The sequence below is a fragment of the Nothobranchius furzeri genome, chromosome 9, assembly GCF_043380555.1.
Source record: "Nothobranchius furzeri strain GRZ-AD chromosome 9, NfurGRZ-RIMD1, whole genome shotgun sequence".
In the NCBI taxonomy this organism is placed as follows: domain Eukaryota; kingdom Metazoa; phylum Chordata; class Actinopteri; order Cyprinodontiformes; family Nothobranchiidae; genus Nothobranchius; species Nothobranchius furzeri.
Window position 1 is genome coordinate 47,737,839 of NC_091749.1, and position 24,966 is coordinate 47,762,804.

Sequence of the window (24,966 nt, forward strand, 5' to 3'; positions counted from 1 at the left end):
TCAGAAAACATAACTTTGGACCACTCAGCATCAGTCTAGTCCTTTTTGTCCTTGGCCCAGGCGAGACGCTTCTTGCGCTGTTTCTTGTTCAAGAGTGGCTTGACACACGGAATGCGACACCTGAATCCCATGTCTTTCATGAGTCTCCTCGTGGTGGTTCTTGAAGCGCTGACTCCAGCTGCAGTCCACTCTTTGTGGATCTCCCCCACATTTTTGAATGGGTTTGTCGTCACAATTCTCTGCAGGGTGCGGTTATCCCTAGAGCTTGTACACTTTTTTCTACCACATTTTTTCCGTCCCTTCGCCTGTCTGTTAATGTGCTTGGACACAGAGCTCTGCGAACAGCCAGCTTCTTTAGCAATCACCTTTTGTGTCTTGCCCTCCTTGTGCAAGGTGTCAATGATTGTCTTTTGGACAGCTGTTAAGTCAGAAGTCTTCCCCATGATTGTGGTGCCTTCAAAACAAGACTGAGGGACCTTTTAAAGGCCTTTGCAGGTGTTTTGAGTAAATCAGCTGATTAGAGTGGCAGCAGGTGTCTTCTATATTCAGCCTTTTCAGAATATTCTAATTTTTTGAGATACCAAATTTGGAGTTTTCATTAGTTGTCACTTATGAATATCAAATTTAAATGTAATGAACATTGGAAATACATTGGTCTGTGTGCATTGCATGAATATAATGTACAAGTTTCACGTTTTGAATGGAATTACTGAAATATTTTCAACCTTTTGATGATATTCTAATTTACTGGCCAGCACCTGTATGCTCCAACTACAGGGAGGAAGTGAGGACCAACAAACACAAGTAGTGTGTCATATTGGTACAAAATTTTCTGTGCACTGAGTCTGTGTGTTTGTCCCAAATGCATTACTTGGTTCTTTTTTTAACACAGGAAAATAGTTGTTTTACCTTTTGTTGCTAACTAGGGATGAGCCTAGATAAAACATTTTTGAAGAATACGAGCATGAAACGAGTAAACCTCGTAAATATCTGCATCGTGCTGAAGGAAAATCCTCATTGGGTAACTGACTGTCTTCACGCTCTGTGATTGGCCAGTCCCTCCCTACACACAAAACTCTCTAGCCGGCCGGGAGCACAGTCTGTCCGGCTCATCCACGCACACACACACAGACAGTAACGGATCTCGCTGTGATTGCTTCACTGTTGCTCACGTTTCTTCAGTTTTCCCTAGGTTTTCTTCAGCTCGCCTCTTTTTCGGTTGAATATTTAAAGTTACTTTTTTCGTAACTTACATGGTGCATTTGACAAGACAGAGCTGACGTGCTGCATCAGTCACTCACTACCTCCGCTCCGGTGTTTTTTTTTAACTCCATCTCTCTCCCGCTCACCCTCTCTATCTCTCTCAGACACACACACCTTAATCAACATTGTTTTGTTTAACTTTGTGTGCGGCAAAATGCCAAGAACGTTAAGAAAAAAATCTGTTTAATCAAATTAAAATAAAAAATATATACATAAAGTTGTGTCTGGTTCTAGCATTTCATATTTCCTAGTTCCTACTGCATGAGTTCAGATGTATTAATCCATGCACTCAAATATTAATGTTCTGATTTTATTGAAACACTTGTTCTGTAATAGTTTCTTTACTATTGTGATCAAAAATATTTCATCTAAATTCTGAGGCTGCTCTGTAAATAGTTTTCAAATAAACCACACACATATCAACTTCTGATCATTCCATATAAATTTCAGACTTAAAATAATATATTGATGTAAACCACACCCACTTCCGGGTTATGCCACGCCCATTCCGAGTACAGATACAGATACAGATAATTTAGTTGGTTGAACAGATACAGATACAGATAGTGGTGTACTCGTTCATCCCTATTGCTGACAAAGGAAAACAACGAACATCAGAAAGAAAAGAACTAAAGCAAAGAATCAAAAATACAGAAAAGCAAGAACTAAAACCAGTGATGGCCCTTCCTTACATCAAAGGCATAACAGAAAAAACAACAGCAACAATGAACAAACACAATATAAACACACCAACAAAACCACACTCAACAGTTAAAAAACGACGAGTACAGCCGAAAGACAAAATATGAGCAGGACATATGTGTGGAGTCATTTATGAAATCCCATGCACACTCTGCAATAAAATATGAGCAGCACATATGTGTGGAGTCATTTATGAAATCCCATGCACACTCTGCAATAAAACATACAAAGGAAAAACCAAATGCCAACTCAACACACAAACAATAGAACATCGAAAAGAGTGCGAGAAAGATCATAAACACCAAACAACAAAAATACAAAAGTATTAAAGACGCCATAGAAATAAGGAGACGTGGACACAACCATGAACAGAGACGATGGGGTATACATGTGGGACTGTGTCTTCGGTGAGGGGAGCGCAGGCAGCAGAGGACAACAACAGCGGCAAGCTCTGAGGAAGACCGCAGTGGTGATCAAAACAGCAGCAAAAAATAGCTCTTTTCTTGTGTTAAAAACAACCAAGTAATGTAGGTGGTACAGGATTCTTTGCTGAAAAAGAAACATTTTTGCAGAACTTCTACATTTTAAGACACTACATATTTTACAACATTCCATAACTAGAATTTCTAAATTATACAAACTGAAAGATACAAACTGCAAATAATTAGGTAAGGAGAACAAATACTTTCTTAAGACACAAACAACATTCCTTCCCTGTTGCCCCAATGTTTTATTGCATGTTTCATTGATTAGTAAGTATTCAGGGTTCCACACCAATAACAAGCCATTCAGGTGACCTGGTCACTGCAAAGGATAGGCACCAGCTCCCGGTTGGAAGGATCGATGAATGACTGACCGGTCAGACTTGTTGGGTGAAAACAGTTTTGGATATACGCGGTATGGAAATGATTTTGTCTGGGTACCATCTGGTGTTTTTAAATTAAACGAAGGTTCATTTCATCCTCGTTATATTTTGTTATTACTTTGTAGCTCCGGCAGGGAGGAGTGCGACCTTGCTTTGCAGGTCTGCAGGTCCTGTTATCAGAAAGCTCCCTAGTGAAGTTCAGACGAAGATTTCTCGGTCATACCAAGCATCTGGGATTGTTTTTCTCCATGGGTGAGAGTCTGTGAAGGGAGTGGGTGTGTTTATTTTTTATTGTGTGTGCGCTATGTAATTTCAATAAAACCTTTTTGCAAGCGTTTGCTTGTCGAGAGACCGAACAACTGGTGTGTATCTTCTTTCTCTCCGATTTTGCAAAGTCTGATGGTTGATTATTGGTAATTGGTATTGATAATCTATGACCTGATAACTCTAACCCCCTTGTGTGTATTCGACTTTCTTTGAGGTAATCTTGGATTGAATAATAAAATTACCCATCATTTTGGCACCGTGAGACCCGCCATGCTATGATGAGCCTGATTAAATGTACATTGCATGTTCTGCATGCGTTATTTCCTGATAATCCAGATGCCATGTTTGATCAATTTTCCCAATCCAATCAAAATTTCTCCTTGAATTCCAAGCATTTCAAAACTATAGATGCCCTTGAAAATAAATTAGCCCCTCTTCGTCTCTGCAAACAGAGACAGTAACTTCATCATGGTTAACCATTTTGTTTCTTTTGCTCTGAGGCCGTTGATTGACAGGTCAAGAGGACTTTAAAGTGTTGCTTATTTCTTTACAGACCTCACAAAACTGTCATTTTCTCATTTGAAAGAGAAGAAAATAAAAAAATAAAAACAAGCTGTTCGGCAGCAGCACATTCCCATGTTTTACAGAAACTTAATATTTTTAACTGCTCTCTAGTTATTATTGTCATGTTGTGATGGTGGAGATGATGGACCAAGTGTGGAGGAGCTGACCAGGAGGCAGGAATGCAGGCACGGATAAAGTAAAAATGGGTTTAATGACAGTATACGGCAGGAACAACGAGACCAACACGACAAACAACAATGATCTGACAAAGACTGGCACAAGGAGGGAGGTATAAATACACAGGTAAATCAGGAACACATGGGCAGGTTAACGAGGGGCAGGTGAGAACAATAAGGACTAATCAGTGCAGGAGAGGAACACAGTCAGGAAGGCAGGGGCAGATCGTGACAATTATCTTTTTGTATTAGTTTTTTGTGGTTCCTTGACACAGCGAGTACAAATAAAAAAAAAATTCACAATAACACCAGGTGTGACACACCAAGCAGCTGCGACGGAACCTTATTTTCTTCCATTTTCCCCTTTTAAATGATTCACCTTGGGTCACCCCTCCATACCAAATCAGAAGATTCTGGTATTGGTAAAATCCATTCTTAAACCAGCCTGGACCCTGGGGAGAGAGTCTTGTTTATCACCACAGAAAGATTGACAGCATTTATCATTTTTACCACTGTGGCTCATACTCGCTCTGTGTCACCAACCTCTGAGATGCCCTCAGGGCACCCCTGAAAATCTACTGGCCTGGTCCTTGGAAAAGGAAGAACTGCTAGCTGCCTGAGTGAACCCAATATATTAGCTGAGTGGTAAGGTTAGCAGTGGAAGAAGACATATAGTTGATCCCTTATAATTCCATTTTCTAAGAAGAAATTGGATTAGTTGTAATGAATTGCATTGAGTAATTAGATTTGGATTGGATATTGTTGCTTTTATATGTAGTGACTCAGGATCAGCTTTGCTCAAAATTGGTGCTACGTCAATAAACTGATCCTAAGTAAACTAATCATCATTTGTCATTGTGTAAATTAAAATATATGATTGGAGGAGCATGGTGGAGACAGAACTACAGGCAAGCTCTATGGACAGATAAGAGGGCAGGTGTAATAGAAGTTTTTTTTGTCATGTAACTAAATAAAAATCCCTGCATCATCATAAAATAAAGGATTTTAAATAAATAAATAAATAAATAAATAATTATAAAAGGTTGGACTGCACATGAAACAATACAGTGGCACAAAAGCAGATGAGCTGAAGCAGAAAGAGAGAAGAATAAATCCTGGAAGAGATACTTGTAAAGTGACAGCAGCTGATTGGTTACAGGTATGCAGCAGGGGTGAAGGGCAAGGAAAAGAGTAGCAAAGGGTTAAAAGTTACCTGAGAGAAAACATAATCACAGCAATGACCATGGGACTGTGTCTACTGAAAAATATACATAAAAAACTGAGACATTTAAAAAAGAAATATAAATCACCTATGAAGGACAACACAAAGTAATAAGCTGAGAACACAACAAATTTAGACCACTGAACATAGTGCATGGTGATTAAGAAGTTGAAAATTTATATTGTCTTAAATATTTTAGCACCAGATTAAGATTTTTTAAATATATGTGTGCACGCCAAAATATTATTGCAAACTAAAACTGGGTTGTTTAATCCAATATGGCTGGAAGCCACGCCTCTTGTTAATGAACATGCTCCTCTAGCTGGGCAACAGAGCTACAACACATTGTTTTACAATTTCTTTTCTTGGGTTATGCTGTTTTTTCATATATATATTTTAAAGAGACTATATCATGCAAAATCTGCTGGTCTGCCCAGTGGCTGCAACAGACTGAAAGGGGCATGGCTGCATGATCCTGCCCCACACTTCTCCATCCTGGTAGTCTTGAGTCCAAATCCCTCCTCCCCTGAGGCCTCATTTATCAACTGTACTTACGAACAGATCTGTGTATATATTGCGTGTAGGACTTAATTTACACATTGTGTGGCATTCATCATTTTGTACCTGTTTGTGGAAATGTTCCTAAATATAAGAAAATTTCAGACCGTGCGTAGGGACAGCATCTAGTGGTAGAACGGGGAGACCGCAATACCGAAGGTGTCAGTCATCCACAAATGTTCTTCATCATCCACAAATTATTTTGCCCATTAAATACATAAATGGAAAAACAGCTGCGTCACATAGTTGGTGCTACAATAGCCAAAGAGCATCTGACAATGTGGAATGGTTGTTGTGTTTTTTGTAATCCCAATTTTTTTCTGCTCCCATTATGATGCATTTAATCTTTTTATCTAATTAAAATAATTTTTAATAAAACATTATACTATATTTTTGTCCTTATGAAGCGCCTCATGATTTTGCTTGAGATGAGCTAGATAAAAGAACATTTCTATATTATTATTAAGGATTTGGCAGGACATGCTCTCTGGAATAAGCGCGTTTCCGTGGGCGCGCTGACAGGAGATCCGCCTGGAGCCATGCTGTGATTTGGGACCCTTTGTGGAGCGACAGATAAACCGCACAAATCCAATTCCAGTTCATTTTCTATTTCACAAGTACGAGAACCCCCAGAAACACCACTGCACCCCGATTATACACGTGTTGTTAAGGCAATCAAACTGAATGACAGCTAAGAGGCTGCACTCAGACATTTCCAAAAAAAATGAACACCTTCCAGAACAACTCCTTAAATGTAAATAACAACCAGGTACTATATGATTTTTTATATTAAAGTTTTTTTTTATCATTATTCCTGACAGGTACCTTTCCTCTGCCGTTACCCTACCTTGTAGCCTCTGTACGTTGTTTGATTCTTTTGCGCTTCGGCGGCCAGCGTCGCAACTTTTATTTTATTCCCGGGTAGAATGCAAGGAATCTCCTTACGTGCTGAGGACTTAGCATGACCTAATATGGTTAATTGAGGATGTTTCTGTATGTAAAGGACTGAGAGCGGACACGAGCAACTGGGTACGCACAGGTGGGATTTATCAGACAATTGCGAAGGAACAGGAACGAGAGGCCACTGCATGTTTCCTAAATCAGGATTTTGACTGTTCGTACAAACATTCTAAATTTCATTCATAGAAACGAATTTAGGAATATTGACACCCAGTCTCTCTGTGTAGTTAGCAAGGACTTTAATCACCACAGTTGAGAAGAACTGATTTATTTCTTGTCTGTTTTGCACAGTGCCAAGAACAGGGGTCTCCCAACACGTTGCTCACAAGCTACTGAGTTTCAAAACAGGAATGTCACTATTCCTTTTGCCTTTTTTTGCAGTATTGATGTATGAAATACAGCAAAAGCAACATGTGAATACAAGGCATTCTAATAAAGTAAGCATAGCGTTCTTTTTAACATAGTAAGCATATTCACACATGGAAAGCATCAATGTGACTAAATCACATGGCAGTAGCTCTTCTGTACTTCCAATGTGTAATTGTAGCTTACCGTCTCCAAAAGGTTGGTGACCCTTGGCCTAGAACCCCAAAAAAAAAAAAAAAGAGTATGGACTGCCACAGATACAGGATCCATGTCTAGTCTTTCTGAAGAAAGGTTTTGACACTAATGGCTGGATTTTATCTTCAGGAGCTCTCAAAAATCTAATTGAGAATGTGATCGATTTCACAAACTGCTTGTTAAACCGCTCCCAGTGCTGGACTGAAATTTCAGATGGATTACTTGTTTAAACCAGCACCATTCCAACGTTAAAACAGGTAGATGGATCAGGGCGGTAAGTACAGCTCAAATTCTAACCTCTAGCTTCTAGATGAAGGGTTATACAGTTTGGCTGGTGAGGGCCAGGAATGGACTGGCACAATAATTTAGGCTGAGAAGGCAGATTAGCAATCCGTGAGATCTTTAGAATCCCTGCAGGAACGATGGATGTGTTCCGTGCACCCCCTTTTTGTTGAACAAGCCAGAGTATCTTTTGTAATGACAGGATGAGATGAGCTTCACTGTCACAACAGCAAAACATGGTTTATCTGTGGCCTTCCATTTTATGCATCTCTAAAAGTGTTATTAGATGAGACAGTCTTAATAATTAAAAGTGTGTCAAGTGACATTTTGAGCATCACACTTGGAAAAAAAAACACTTGAGCTTCCTGCACTAGGAACTTTTACACAACTGAATTAAAATGTCACAGGATTGTGACCAGGGAGATTATAGAATCTGTTTTTGGCCTGGTCCAGTGCCAAAAGCTGTACCATAACTAATAAAAATGACCTTTTAAATGCAATTTACCCCAAAGTATTTTCAAAGGTTAAACATTTCCCCTCTGCTTACTATTCTGTGTGTGGATCCTTGACTATTTACCATCTCAAATGAAATGTGAAAGTCAAAGCTGTCTTTCGTTGAGCCAATTTGATGCTGCTTCCTTTTGATGAGAAAGGGATGTGGGCTGTAGTTGTAGGATTTAATAATCCATCAGAGGTAGGAAATTGAATTCAGAGATTGTCAAGGGGCTCAAGGAGAGGCTAGATATTTACAAAAATTCCTTCACCTGGAAGAGAGAGTAGAGGAACAGACATGCTTTACAAAGCAGCATTATAAACTGAGCAACTGTAGCTTTAGAAAAAAAAAAGTTGTTTCTGTAGTTGGGCTTTGTGTAAATGTGGAGAACAGATTTTTTAAATGGATTTATACCAGACTGAGGATGATTGTGAGGAGCAGATTAAAAAAAATGTTTTTAAAACAGATAATGTAGAAAAAATGAAACAAAATAAAACAGTCAATATCTATAATCAAATGTTTGTCTGGAGTTACAATAATAATGGGCAAATTTGGACCATACTAAATGATTTTCAAAATATTTAAATGTTTCACTGGGTTATTAACATTTATGGACACTAGCCACATTTACATAAGCCAAATTTCCCCAATCCAATTAAAATCTGGTTGATCGGAAATCCAGAGTCCAGGGCCGTGCAGAGACCTTTGACGGGGTGGGTGCTCAAAGTAAAAAAAGGGGCACTTATAGAGCAATCGAACAAGTTAGAAAATTCTGATAATGAGACCCTTGGGTTCAAACAACATAATAAAAATATATCAATTAGTGTCATTAGTGTTAATATTAGTTCATAAATAATCGTTTTAGTTTTTAAAGCTGACTTATATCTAGAGATGTTACAACCACATTTTTGTCCCTGATCCGAGTCCAAGTTGTTTGGTTTTTGATTATCTTCCAATACTGAGTCCTGTTCTGATACCAGGTGGTGATGCAAGGTATGATAAACGAATGAAGTTGCCTGACAATTGATCAACCATTGCTTAAAAATTAAATACAGCTTAGCCAGTAAATTGCTGTGATCATAAAACACGTAAACGGCAGCACGCAGGACTCACGAGGCAACGTTTTACGTGATGTTTACTTGCTGCTATGAGTAATAAGAAAGCCACGCCAAAATAAGTTTAAGAAGCCCACTAATAATTGTAATGAAAGCATTTAAAATAAATACCATACACAGTTGAGGAAACATTGGTTTAAGTACCTGATATGAAGTGGTCGCTGCATAAGTGAAAACCTTTACTCTCGAGATCCCACAGCTTCATTTCAGCTTGGTCACTAGTGCGTTTTATTACAATGATCCAACATTTGCGGTGCTCCGGATCTTGGGAAATCCTGTAGATGGCTCAATCCTTATGTCATCCGCGTCTGTTCTGGCATCCTGGGGGACAACAGGAATCGACCATATTTCCCGTTTGATTGAGTTTTCTGACAATAACAAATAGTCCAGCTGCGAGCTTCTGCCTGCCAATATGGCACCATTTAGATTTGAACTGTTGCATGCCGGGAGAAGTGACATCAACTCTCGGTGCTCTATAAGCTTGACTCTCCCATATTCCAGTTAGAACTGACAAAGCTCCTCAGATGACAAGAAACCAAAGAAGTCCAGTTGCCTTCATCAGTCGCCTGTCAGTGCGCCCCAGGGCAGCTGTGGCTACATCATAGCTTATCAGTGTGTGAATGTGTGTGTGAATGGATGAATGATAAACTGTAGTGTAAAGTGCTTTGGAGGCCTTACTCTGAGAGGCGCTATACAAGTGTGGGTCATTTATCATTATCATTTATCATTCATCTGAACCCTTTGGAGTAATAGTCAATTATAAAAAAAATACATAATAAAGTAATAAAATGTATATAATTATGCTCACATTCACTTTTACCATCTCTTTGTGGGAGGCGGAAAATTTATCACGGTAACCCTCTTATGACCATAAACATAACTGGTATTTGTTTGTTTTATGGCTTTAAAATTGTAATAAAAGTGCAAAGTGTTTGTAATTCTGCTCCTTTTTTTCAGAACAACCTCAGCTTTCAGTGTCTGGTTTGTATTTAGTGTTTATGTTTATTAAGGTCTGTAAAACTGTAGCTTAAATGAAAAAAAAGGATTTGAATTTTCTTTACATTTATTACTAAACAAGTACTTCAAAACTCGAGCAAACTATTTCAAAATAACTATTTAAACTCAGAACTATGTAGCAAAGACTCAGCTTCATTTCTCACTTCCCCATTTGGAAGGAGAACAACATGAAAAACGCCAGGAACAAAGACATGAAACACTCGGAGTTATTCCTAGCATGTGATCTGCTCACCACCGAGAAAGGCATAATGGTCTACTGGAAAAAGGTCAAAGGTCACTCCAGGACCCTAGGTCTGGATAAAGATGGTAATGACGAAGCTGACCGCCTTGCTAAGCTTGGTGCTGACCAGGGAACCTGCTGGGAATTCAAAGACGAGTGGCTTCCACCCAAGGCCGTCCACGAGGTCTGCGCGATTACTCGTCGCCATGCTAAACAGGCAGACGAAACTCAGAACATTGGAGGACCCTTGTGTCTAGGCAGAAAACCACAGGACGTGGACCTAGTCACCATGCAGGAACAAGATCCTGACTTGAAGCTCATCCGCAAGCTTCTCCACAGGGGCCCGATGCCTGAACAACCGTCACCACCTACTGGTGAAAGCCAAGATTTGGTAAACCTGCATCGTCAGCTCGCGCACCTGAAACTACAAAACTGTTTGTTAGTTTACATGCACGACAACTACAGCACGCCGCGCTGGGTCGTTCCAATCGACCACAGGGGAATAATGCTTGCCTACGCCCACGACACTCCTATTGGAGGTCACCCCGGAGCAAAAGCTACCCTCGCGTCACTGACAGAAGTAGCATATTGGCCGTCGATGTCCAAGGACGTACACAGCTATGTCCAAGGCTGCCTCATCTGTGCCCAGTTTCAACCCTCCCAGCCGTTCGCTAGAGCACCACTGCAACGCAGGGGAATAACCTTCCCTTGGTTCCACCTGCAGATCGACTGGATTGGACCGGTTCCCAAATCGGCAAGAGGAAACAAATATATGCTAACTATAACTTGCAGTTTTACAAAGTGGGTGAAGTGCCTTCCAGCACCAAATGACACAGCCGTCACAACCGCTGTACTGCTGATTAACCACATTTTTTGTCGATGGGTACTTCCACTCTGCATCGACTATGACCGGGGAACCCATTTCACATCCAGTGGAATGACATCCCTGTTTGAACTTCTGGGAGTGGAAGTTAAATTCCACCTCCCCTATCGCCCACAGTCATCCGGACAGGTCAAACGGATGAACCGCATGGTTGTCTCCATGCTCAAAAAGTACGTCTGCACCACTGGGGAGGACTGGGATGTTAAGCTCCCTCTGGTCCTGATGGCTATATGGTCCACTCCCTAGTGGTCCATGGGGGTTACGCCCTTTGAGATGATGACCGGCAGACTGATGACCCTACCACTACACCTCCTGTATCACCCAGAAGATGTCAGTGTTGCCACTGCCTATTCCACTCATCAGTATGTGGCAGACTTAAAAACACACCTCAGAGCTACGTTTGCACACGTTCAGAAGGAACTGAAGACCAACGTAGAAGGCGCTAAAGCCTACTACGACCAAAAGACAACCGGCCGTGAATACGAAGTGGGTGACAAAGTATTCTACTTCCGGTAAGAAGTTTCTGGCCTGCTGGTCGGGACCATTTGAAATTGCGGCAAAACTCTCTCCAGTTGCATACAGGTTACGCATCACCAAAGCAAGACAGGAGCCTGTCTACAAATGGGTGCATGCGAACCAAATCAAACCCTACGTCAAATCCTCCCCGCAGGTACAGAGACCAGACTCCCCACAGGAGGTAGACGTAGCCACCACATAGTTGTACGCATGGAAATGGAAAGGGGGAGGAAGTGCATGTCTAACCCACTAACATGTACTAACCAACAAAGAATAAGGCCCCCCCACCATCCCTTTCACTAATCACGAGTCACTCCATTACAGGATGGAGTTCCTATGGATCTTCTGCATCCTCTTTGGATCAGCGGCAGCAACTCCATCAGCTATCATCCAACCGGGACCACCAACCGGGATGATCCTCTAGGACTTCCCCGGATTGTTGATCACACACTGCCGCATACATACGCAACGTATCGTTGTCCGTTTGGGCCAGTGGGACATCTATCACAAGCACTTGATACCGACTCCCTCTCATCACAAATCAATTATTGGTACTGTTCAACATGCCAAGCGCACCACCACTTACATGTTGGCACAACTTCAAAAATTCATGGTCACAGAGGACGACCTCAGCGGAAATAACCGCCCAAAAAGGTTTCTGGGTGGACTCATCGCTGCAGCGTCCGCGGTGGGATCTCTCTTTTCAATAGGACTTTCGGCGGCTAACCCAATTAGTATTAAGACTGTCCAACGACACATTGCCGAACTACACGAGATGCCAGAGATCCAAGGGAAACTCCTCCTCCTAAACCACAAACAGGATGTACTTACTAATACCTTACAGGGTATTTTTGTAACTACCAACCTACACTCTGCTCTGATTAATGAATCTCTACGTGCAATCAAGACTTTGTCTGAAACCATACAGCATGATATTGTGTATACACGAGTGGTGAGAGATTTGATGCAGGACCTGCTCAGGGAAGTAAGTTCCACTATGGACAGCCTGGTGGAAGGTCGCATTCCCACATACTTGGTACCACTGGAACTGCTCAAAGACATTTTGACAGCTGCTACTCCCTCTACTGTACACCCTTCACAAATCCACCTAGCGTACAGCCTAGGCAGTGCAATTCCCATTCACGTTGATGCAGAGAAATTGGAACTTGGTTTCCTGTTAAATGTTCCCATAATTGAGGCACCTCACATCTATAGGCTTAAGTCTATGCTAAACGTTGGTTTTTGGAAAGATGGTAAGCATTTCCACTTTAAAATTCCTAGCTTCCTAGCTTACCAAGATAATGATAGCAAACTCTAACTCCTAACTTATATCTATGCACAAAGACCAAGGATATCCACTGGGTGTGTCCGGGACGTTGCCAATCATCAGTGTGGCCTCAGGAGCGACGCGCCCCTGCAGAATTGCCAAACAACGGTTACATTAAAAGATGTGGAAATGGATACTAGAGTGGAACGTGCGGGTGACAGATGGCTTATCAGCACCCCAGCGGACTCGGCCCTTGTAACTTATGACCAACATAACATTGCTACTGGGCTACAACTGCCGAACCAAACTATTTTCCTCTCAGTTCCTCCAGGTGCAATTGTACACTTGGGCAACCTGGCACTCCACCATCTCAACCTCGAACAGTATGACTCAGAGATTGAGATCATGGACGCATTCCAGGGTTATAACTTTACCATTGATTTAGAAATTAACCAACAACTGCAGACTGAAGGAACCAAACTTGTTAAGTTCACACAAACCCCAGATGAACTTACTCTAACGCCCATGAATAGATACCCATAACGCTCCATAGACACAGATTATACCACTTTAATCTGCACATTGGCCGCCCTGGGGCTGGGATGGCTCATCACGGCCGTGATAGCTTATTCCGCCTACAGGCGTGTTAATAAACTCCAGGATAAGACTCACCTGCTCACCTACAGCGTGCATCGCGACCACGTTCGGAGAAAGACGAAGCGTGAGTGTACCACATCGGTCTAAAAGTGGTAAGCAACATTTTCTTTGTTATTTTGTAACCCTATAAGTAGTTTAACTTTTATTCTACCTCTAATTTTATCTAAGTTTTGCATTATGTTACATTCTTTATAAACTACACTCTGAATGTATGACCCATGGATGTATTTTATGATAAATCAATGTTGCTATGAATTTTCTTGGATGTTATAATATGTTTTTAGGTTCTCTGTATTTTTGTTTCTTACTTGGTAACATTTAGCTAGTGGTTATGAGCCGGCCTAGCTCAGTCTGTCAGTGGATCTGTCAGCCGCCCAGCACAATTTAGAACCTCTTAGTTCATGGTCCTTGTTTTAGCCCATAGACTGTCCTAATCCCACCCTTTGGACCAAAAAGGGGGGAATCTTGGGGCCACATAGGCCAATGCGCGTGGACTCTCGTACATGGACTGCTTGTCCGGAACCGCGCGCCCCATGAACTGAACTGTATGGCCGGCGGAGATATGCCCTTTTATCCCCTCACGGTACCCCTTTTAAGCCCATGGACTGTGGACTGCCTGATCCTCGTCCCTTTTGTTCCCTCATGGAGTCAACTGTCCGTCGGCCTCCATCCTTCCACACTGTTACCCGCATGGACGACGACACCCCTGGTAGAATGTCCGCAATTGGACTTAGTTGCGTACCACCTGCGTGGGTGGTTCCTGCTCATTATGCGCGTGGGGACTATCCCATTTCCTATCCCCTCTTGTTCTTGTGCCTGACCAGGATCCAAGACCAAGACAAAGACCAAGGCGACCAACGTTCCTGAGAGACGAACCCATCTGTGCTTCCGACGATCGAGCTCTGACGCAATCCCCGAAACCAAAAGGGGAAATGTTGGGGTCCTGCCCTCATGAGAAAATTACTATGCAGTATTTTTTCCAAAGGACTATGCCATCTACGCCCTGAAGCGTAGACAATAAAGCATATTGATGTCAGTGCCAGCAGGGACTCCATGTCCCATGATCCTCTGCAGCCGGCAGCAGCTTGATGATGCCATCACGCGATGCCAAGTCTGACCGGCCAGTGGATACCGGCCGCTACAGAGACCACCCGCTGGACGAGTCTATAAAGCCGAGGCGCAGAGCGGAACTCGCTCTCTTCCTGTCCAGTTCATCTGGTGTAAGGAGACCCCCCCGCCTCTGCTCCTACCGCTCCGGACAGCGCGTGCATGAGGCGTAGCTGCTGAGATCAACGGAACAACGCCATCTGATCTGCTCAGCCCCGGACACAGAGGGACGCCTTGTGTTCGTTCATTCAAGATATTTTTTTCTTTTTTTATCTCTCTCTTTCTCTCCCGCTTCTCTAATAGTCCGAAACAAGCGGTCGACCACGTGACTGCTTTAAATTAACAGATGGTCTTTCTCTTCCGTGCTAAAAATGCCAACGGACCATCTCGAAGTAAGCACTGTTTCTTTTATTGTTTAATATCTAAGTTTGTTTATGCTGTGGCCAGGCTGACAGACTGTTGAGATATGTGATTTGCCTTTATGACTGATTGTTGTTTTTTTTTCATGGTCTTTGTGAAGCAATTTGAAGTGTTTTGATTAAGTTTACTGTGAACATTTGCTTACACCGTCAAATACACGTCTGATCAGGGTCCTACACCCACTGATTGTGCGTGTTTGGGAAGACAAGCTAAATTACACACACACACACACACACACACACACACACACACACACACAGTTCGATCCTTTGTTCAGCCAAACAAAGGATCCGCCATTTTGTTTTCAAAACTCCCTCCAGTTTGGTAATCAGCCTATCTCTGCCTGATTGAATCTTCAAGCAGCCTCACCATTGCTTGATCACACACCATCTCACCCCACTGGTCTGATTAGATTGTTACTTCACATTATCATTCCATGGTTTCATTGCTTGTTGTTTGTTTGATAAAATCAGTTGGTTGATATTGATTGGCTAGCGCTTTGAAGGAGCTAAGGTGATTATATTAGTCAATAAATGTTATTGCCAATTAAGTTTTGCCTCAAGTGAATTTGTCTGTGTGGGATAGAATATGACCGCTGCTGATTAAAAGAATTTTACGAACTTTAGACAGATTGATAGAGGGTTGGATTCATTTTTCCCCCGACAAAAAGGGGTGGTGCCCCGAGGCATATACACGGATATCCTAATTACGTAATAAATCGGGAAATATTTCCATATTTACGAATTTTATTGATTAATCCAAAGAGTAAGTAAAGCTTACAAAGTATCTGTTGGCTAATAACCACAACAGGTATATTCACATATAGGTTTGATTACTAACTTCGCTGATTTACATTTTAGTGATTCTTCTTCTTTATATTACTAGTAATTATATTATTACTTCTTTTAAAAGATATATTCACAGATATACATCTCTGCATTATTTCATTACAGCTAATTTCTTTTCATCTTTTCTATTATGATCTATCTTATTTTGATTTTTACCAGATATGGGCTACAGATTATTTTGCCCTTCTGTTTTGATAAAATTTTTGCTCTAAAGCATTGATTTTTCCTTACATAAATTAAAGGGTTATATTAATTTTGTTCTTTTTGCATCACTTTTCTAGTACACATTGTTTACAACAGTCATGTATTTCACCTGAACTCTGTTCACATAATTTGCTTCACATAGCACATATAGGTGCATATATTGCTAGGTTTATTTTTATTTTTTATTTCACATCAGATGCAATCTGTGTGTCTACATTTATGTGCCCTGCATGTGTGCTCTTCTCCTCTCCTGGGTTTCGCCTGTGGTCCTCGCTTCCTGGGAGGACCTCTCTACGTCATTGCCTGAATTGGTCACCTATGAGTCCGGTTCGCGTGGGTCTGGCCGTCCTGTGGTTCGTGCCATGGTTGCTGGAGTTCTACGGTTCGCCTGGGGCTTGCTCTGGTCCCTGCTCATCTGCTTCCTTCCTGAGGATGGTGTTAAGTGGAATTACCCTTTCAAGTTTGCGAGTAACATTGACTATTCTCTGGTGTGGGGGTTTGCTTTCCTCACTCCTGAGGCCTTTGCCTGGGAACTAACCTTTGCTTCCTCGACTGAGTCCTCAGGGCGTCTGGGATTGTCTAACGACCCGTGGTTTCTGCCAGGACCCCGTGCCCTCGAAAAGGGGTGTTATGTAACATCCAGCAATGGTCAGTTTTTAGGTACAGCTTGACCTTTCAACATCTGGTCAAAAAGGAGACACAAGACTGCATGTGTTTCCTTTAAATCAGCCTGCCTTCATCCCATCAGCTGGAGCTCAGAGCCTCTCTGCAGCTCTGAACACAGATAATGAATTGTCAACAATAATGTTCTCTCCTCAAGGTGCAATCTTCATAAGTGAACACTCGAAGCTCAGATCAGTTGCTAAATCAAAGAATGATTTCCCAAATTAAATATGAACTTCTAAAACTTATAAGCTAAATAATCATCAAATAAACGTTTGTTTATTGCTCCTTATAATAATTCTAATATAATGAAATGTTTTCATTAATCTGTGCTCAGTGATTGAAGTTTGAAATGAATGTTATGTTATGTTTACAGTGATTGAAATATGTTTCAGCATGTCTATATGACAAAGTCATCACCACTTGCACTCACACAAGAACAAAGTAAGGTTAAGTTAAACTCATGACACATAGATAGTCCTTTACCCCAGATCAGAGCATCCGGTTTCAAAGAAGGCGCGTGCTTCTGAGACTCTTGGTAATATTCCTCAAACTTGTCAACCTCTTGTTGGCTACACAAATCATAACACGAGAACATTAAAACTGGATCACTCTGGTGATTCAGCAGTTCAGTTCAGCTCAGCGATTCAGCAGTTCTAGAGAAACCTTCAGACTGGCCAGCTGAAGCAAAACCCTCTTTAATCCATCAAAGCTTTTGACACGTGTCAAAATCTTTGTTTGCACCTGCAAAGCTGATACAGCAAACACTTCCTGCAGAACAAGCTGATATTGTTCCGACTCCTTAAAGAGTCCCAGACGCGCGGTTCCATCTGTTGGTCTCTCTTCCGTTAGACCAAGCACGGGTACGGAGTAGATGGAGTTAAACACCTTTTAAGTTGACAGAACGAGGAGACAAATGATCAGAAGTCCATTCACTGTTTCACCGCTCATGAGGGGGAGAGTCTCTGCAGCAAGTCCCGCGACCTGCTCTTGCCAGATGCTTCGGACAGACTCTCGCCGTTCTGCTGAAAACGGCTGATTTTTATTGAAGATTACAGGAATGTTACATACGTAGTTTGCCATACACACACGTAATTCTGCCATCTGCACCTGCAGACGCACGTCAGCTAATAGCCTTGTTAATGAAAGACCAATTCATCCCAAGGACATGCAACCTTGAGATGATCAGGACACATCCTGCAACATCCTTTGCTAACAAAGACAGTTGTTCTTGTATTGAGGAACTGAAGGAAGGAACGCTTTCACTCCCTTATGCAGCTGTTCAGCTTGAGCAGAAAAGGCACAGAGAGGTCTTTGATATTATAACAAGATTCCATGAAAAGGCATATAATAATGTATTTATGATAATATATAAGGGGCAAAAGTGAGAGATACATATTTAATCATATAAAAGAGCTTATAATAATATATGAAAGAGCTTATATGAGAGATATATATTTTCAATCCCCCTTTTGAACTCTTTTAAGAGTTCAATAAAGATATAAGAAATCAAAACAATAACACCAAATTCCATCAAAAAGAATCCAATAAGCAAAGTTTTTTTTAAAATACCAATACAAACAACCAATCAGATTACATTTACTCATCTCTCTAGCAGTAAACTAATACAAAAAACATGATTATACTTTCAACTGAACATGTCACAACATGTATGGATCGCATGCAACTCCATATGAGGGCGAAAAACCCTAATTATCATATGTTTATAGGGAAAATTCCCCCATGTCCCCCCTTTTTGTCATATCTCAATTTTGGGGCGAACGCCTGTTGGCATAGAGTGTGCATGCCTAGGACATCAATGATCAAAAGAAACAAATACAATAAAAACAAAAAACTCATAGAAATAAACAGTTTAAGGGATTGTTACAGAAATCACTCAATATTCTCACACTCTAACAACATCTTCTTCATCATGAGAGTCATCACTTTCATCAGAGGGTTCCCCTCCCAAATAGATTTTAGGATTGGCTAGTAACAAGGGCATCTGGATAATTGGGTCAGCAGGTGGAGGGTGTAAAATATTACCCTTGTAAAATAAATGAGGGTGTTAAATAGAACCTTTGTAGAATGTTCATAGGGTGGTTACTTCTTCCCCCTGTTGAGGACCCTTCACTGGCTCCAGGCAGCTGCAGGGGTGATGATATCAAGATTCTCGTCCTGCAGGATGTGGTGGTAGCTTGGCACGCTACTGTAGTCAGCTACTTCTCTTCCTGGTTTTTTGGATCCTTTCTCTGGTTAGGCAGATGTCAGCTGCTTCTCTTCCAGGTTAGGCTCCTCCCGTCCAGCCGGACAGCGTGTGATGTCCTCTCCGTGATCCTGTATGGCCCGGTCCACCTCGGTTCCGTCCACTTCCTTTTGGTGACTTTTAGCAGGACCCAGACGCCTGGCACCGAAGGCGAAGCCTCTTCGTGTGTGTAGTTTTGGTCCAATGAAGGCTTTCTCGACTTGTGCAGTCCTTGATCTCGGCAGATAGTTGGTAGGAAGGCTCACACTCCGGCCGGACCAGAAGTTCCCTGAACCGATCGCCTAGGGATTAAAGGTTATGCACAAAAATGTCCTAGCTCTTACTGACCCTAGCCTCTGATACCTTCAACATCAGATACATACAGTTACGAACAGCAAGCGCAATTAAAGGTACAGTGACATCACGACATGGACACACACAGACACACAAACACATACACATGCACATACACACACAGAGAGAGGGAGAGAGTAAGAATGTGTGTGGGAGAAAGAAATGAGTGGGATCCACTTCGCCACCAGCATCTCCACCTGTGTCACAGAGAAAAATTACAAAGAAATTAAAACACAAAGCAAACAACAATAATTCAATGAGTATAAATGATCAAACTAAAATATACAACCATGCATGGGTTTTATAACAGTTCCGGCAACACTGGAGAGGAAGCCTTGTATAATGAATTCTTAAGATGTCCTTCATCAATTAGAGGTTATAGCCAAATTGTTTCAGGATCCTGAATTTGAATTGGTCAATTTACTCAGAATAGCCCAATGGCTTTGTTGATGTTTCTCAAGGCTCAGCCACGCCCATATAGATAAATAAACAAACAAACAAGACAAACACAGTCAAACACACGGTCCATACACGTCTCTGTGCCCTCACACACCAAGCAAATGTCAGACTGAAGCGAAAGTGTGAAATACTTAACCTAACGCTAAATCAGTGGAAAGAAAAAATAAGACCTAAGGCGTGTAATCAAATTAATCCAACAAAACTTCCCATAACTGCCGTTCTAAACTCATGTTGCGGTGTGATCTCTCCAATTAAAAATTAGGACAACCACTTTTACTATCAATTCAACCAAATAGTTTCAGGTTGTCCCTTACCTAAACTACCTGTCTTTCTTACCTTCTTTCTTTCTTTCTTTCTTTCTTTTTTAGGAACACTACTCGCACAAGAAATCCTAAGAATTAATTCACTACTTAAGGTTAATTCATAAATAACGAAACTGCAGTTACAGGTTTGTTTGTGCATAGTGTTGGTAATCAGCAGTTTTTTTCCTTATCTCCTCATCTAGAAGTGTTTCTGTGCTACTCCTCCATCTATAACACAAGTTAGTATCATCCTTAAAGCATCTGAAATTAAGCTGCATTGCTAAATCAATAACATGATTTGTGCTAAGAAATACTCCCCTATCCTCTTCCTTTTTCCAGTGGCACTGAATGACAGATTTTAGATCAATTTAACTTTTTATCACTATTACGTTTCATTTAATTAATTTTGCTTTTTCTCTCTTATTTTTGTCTATTTATTTATTTATGTTATTTACTTATTTATCATGCCATCCTGTGATGATAATCTTAAAGACTTTTTAGCCAATTGTCGTCAAAAAGGCCAATTAAAATATTATGTTAAAGATTTCACAAGATAAAAATGTGAACATAATTTTTATCGAATGAGGGGTACCATTATTCAATATTTTTGTAACACTATTTTCTACCTCACTATTGTCTCGGATGAGATGTTCCATGAATCATTTAGTCAGCTGGATGCCAAATTATTCATTTAATGTTTATTTTTTATGCAATGAATGGAATGGGATGGAACGTTACTATAAACTGTCCGGAAATTTGCGCATGTTTGCTCGAAGGAGAAAACTGTTGAAGCCTAAAGCGTTCTCCTAGACTTATAAATAGACACCGTTTCCTTAACTAATGAAGATAAGTGATGACGCCGATGAATGACTTTTTGAAAAGAAAATAAGGCTTTACTGCATGTCCGCTGCAGCTGAGAATCCTAAGACAATAAAGATTATATTGACGTCCAATGGTGAGTTGGGCTGAAATCCAGGTTACTAATCCTATTATTTATTTATTTATTGATATTATTATTATCTTTTTTTAGGCTAACTTTCTCAGTTAACTATGTTCTACAGTAGTTTAGTAAATTTTCCACAGTTCTGACATTTCATCAATTCAACTGGTTGTTGCCAAAAAGCCTTGTTCATTACCTGACTGCAGCAAGCACTCTTTTACTGGGTGTAACCATAGGAAACAGTCTCTTTTGAGCCTCTCTTTGTAAGTCCAGGATGACCACCGTCATTGATTAAAGTTCACATGTTAGCACACATGCTCCCCCTTTTGTACTTTGTTTCATCAGCAGCAGGGCAAATAAGTTTCTGCCTCTTTGTCCATCTTGTAGTGCTCCCCGTCTTTATGTTATGAGTCACAGCTTTTGGTGAGGGCTTCCAGGTTCTCTTTGGTGAGGGCTTCCAGGTTCTCTTTGTATAGAAGTCAGAGCCAAACATTCTTTGCAGCTGGTTGTGACAGGCCCACCCAGTAAAGTTCATGCCTGCCACAATGCACAGCAAACGTTTTCCTTAAATATGTTGATTGAGTTAAAATGACAGAACTTTCTCTTTTACAAATCAAAATCAACGATGGTTTCTAATATTTAGTCGACTTTATTGACTCAAAGGTAAATCTAGACTACTTCCTATGCACAATTTTTCTGAATCGTCAAATCAGTTCTACACAGGTTTTAAACTTTAGGCACAATCTATCCCAAATGCAAGATCCCTCCTTTCATTTTTTATTTATCTATTTTATTTTGGGAAAATAACTACCAGTTTTTAACTCAAAACAGCCTAGTACAGTTTCTAGCCAGGTTACAGGAAATAATACTTAGTTTATCTGTTTTTTCATTATTCAGCATCTCAAAATCCAGCCATTAACGTTAATGGTTCTTAAAGTTGAGGTAAGACAATTATTGGATTTTGTTTTATAGCAAGATTTAACAAATATTTTATTTCCTGACTGATTATTTGTTAATTTTATGGTTTTCATAAAGATGATCCTGAGAGGTTCAGAGCTGCTTTTCGCAGTACCCTGTGCTATTTTTAGACTGCGGGACTCCTGTGTGTAAAAGTGGGTGGAGTCAGGTCCCCAGGCTGAAACTCCAGTCATTCTCACTAGATCTGCCCGAGAGGAAGGATCTCCTGAGTACCCTAACCAGAAGCCTTAAGGTACGTCCAAAACACCGAAAAATATCCTTTCTAAAGTCACAAATTGCTTAAAACTGCATGTTACACAGAAAAACTGTGAGAGCGAGGGAGTCCAGCTGACTCCACGGCCCATAATCAGACAAAATACTTCCTTTATAACCACAACCATACAACTTTTGTATTTTAAAGGATTTTCTTGTCCTCACACTAACGATAAATTCTTTTTCTATTGTTTCCACAGTCTCTCGAACTAAATAACCGTCTAGTAAAAACATGGACCGCACCCTGTTTCTCAAGCAGCTGCTCCCTCTATTAAAAACTGAGTCATTCAGAAGATCCAGCGAAAGCAGCTCATGCAAGAAGACACACATTCACTCATTCACAAGGCACAGAGACATTCTTTGTTTGTCACAGTCTCTTTTTATTATTATTATTATTTTTTTAAGGTAAGTCAGTTCGTCACTTATTTATTCTCTCTCTATATATATATAATATTTTAAGCACAGAATTTATTTAACACTGCACTGGTTATTTTCAGAATTTAATGCTTACTATGCTTTTAAGCAGGCCTTATGTAACATTAGAGCAAATCCAATTGCAATTTTTTTTGAGAGCGCTCTGAGGAATAGTTTATATATTTATTTTCTGCAGATCTGTTTTGATTTTACTGTTTAGCAGCTATATGACTATATTTCTAAAATAAAGCTGTCATTTACATCCTTACTTGCGTTTCTTGGTGGTTTTTTCCCTTTTTTCATCTCCAGGTCACTTAACCCCCAGATCGGGGTCACTCACATGCTGCCCCACACACAAATGATTATCACGCTTCTACACTACATATGTATATATATGTATACACATATACATACATACACACATACATATGCATATGTTACTTTAAAAACCTTTTATTTATTAACTTATGGTGTTCTGTTCAAAGACTGATCAGAACAGGGTTGCAGAATTTGAATTTTGCGTAGCTCCAAACATTAATTTTAGCACTGCAGTGTAATTTACATATACGAGTTGCAACTTTTTAAAGCTCTTATTATCTTATTTATTTATTTTCTGGTACCGCATCAGGCCTTCACACACACACACACACGGAGCTCCCAAAACTCTGCTCTGCATTCTGCACTCTCCTAGTGCTGCACTTTCAATCCAGAGCCGTAAGCAGCCTCTTGCTGCGCCTCACACACACAGGCTGAACTCAGCTTACACACACAGTGAAGCTTGTCTACAGCTGTGCCTTTTTTCTCTCGATTCTGCAGCCTTCACTTCCCAAATCTTTCTCCAGTTACCTCTACTGTTAACATCTACCCCTTTTTTCTTCATCGCCTCTTCCGCTGACTTTCTCAATAAAACCTTATTTCTCGTGGCTTCAACTGGGCTGCTTGTCATATTTAAACATTGCTCATTTTATGCAAAAACAGCCAAAAGCACGCAGAAATAGCCAAAAGCACTGCTCTCTTCACACAGAAGCAGTCAAAACATTTATCATCTTATGCAAAAACAGTTACCTCAGAACATTTTTCTCATCTCATGCAAAAGGTCCTTGACCTTAAAAATCCAGGGAGCTCTCTTTTAGCCTCCCCTTCCCTTAACACAAAAAACCAGGTCCTTGACCTTAAAATCCAGGGAGCTCTCTTTTAGCCTCCCCTTCCCTTAACACAAAAAAACCAGGTCCTTGACCTGTGGACTTTTAGGGTTCCCACACCTATGGATCCAGCCAAGCTTTATATAACCTTGTTATATATTCTATCCGCTCGTCAGCAAATAGTGTGGTCAGCCACGACCTGGAAATGGAACTTTAGGGCTACTCTATTAGCCCTGGGTCACCATCCCTTCATCTGTACTATTTCCTTTTCTCATTTACTCATTAAACCATTAGAAACATCCTCATTTCATTTCACCATTAAACCATTACAAAAAATCTCTTATTCTTTCTGCACTTGTCTCCACTTTCTTCTCCAACTATTATTTTAGGACCTCAGCTACTATGATTCTGGACACAAAGGCTTTGGATAAATCCAATGAGCAGATTTTAGATAATAGGCTCTGCTCACCTTGTTTTCCACCGCGGTGTTCTGTGCCAAGATCTGTTCGCTGGGTCGGTTGGTCAAATTGTCCTCCAAAAACTCCTTTTTCTTCAAAAAGAAAAAATCCTGTTCGTGACGCCAAATTTGTTGGTCTCTCTTCCGTTAGACCAAGCACGGGTACGGAGTAGATGGAGTTAAACACCTTTTAAGTTGACAGAACGAGGAGACAAATGATCAGAAGTCCATTCACTGTTTCACCGCTCATGAGGGGGAGAGTCTCTGCAGCAAGTCCCGCGACCTGCTCTTGCCAGATGCTTCGGACAGACTCTCGCCGTTCTGCTGAAAACGGCTGATTTTTATTGAAGATTACAGGAATGTTACATACGTAGTTTGCCATACACACACGTAATTCTGCCATCTGCACCTGCAGACGCACGTCAGCTAATAGCCTTGTTAATGAAAGACCAATTCATCCCAAGGACATGCAACCTTGAGATGATCAGGACACATCCTGCAACATCCTTTGCTAACAAAGACAGTTGTTCTTGTATTGAGGAACTGAAGGAAGGAACGCTTTCACTCCCTTATGCAGCTGTTCAGCTTGAGCA

At 40.9% G+C, this 24,966-nt stretch overlaps 1 protein-coding gene across 1 annotated transcript; it reads left to right on the forward strand.

Annotated features, from left to right (window-relative positions):
- Positions 1-881: 881 nt before the first annotated feature.
- On the forward strand, positions 882-23,042 carry LOC139071794 (protein NYNRIN-like). The gene is made up of 2 exons (XM_070554912.1): positions 882-22,340; positions 22,561-23,042. Exon 1 carries the CDS (start codon positions 10,213-10,215, stop codon positions 11,392-11,394), a length of 1,182 nt encoding a protein of 393 aa, XP_070411013.1. The 5' UTR covers positions 882-10,212; the 3' UTR covers positions 11,395-22,340; positions 22,561-23,042.
- The last annotated feature ends 1,924 nt before the right edge of the window (positions 23,043-24,966 follow it).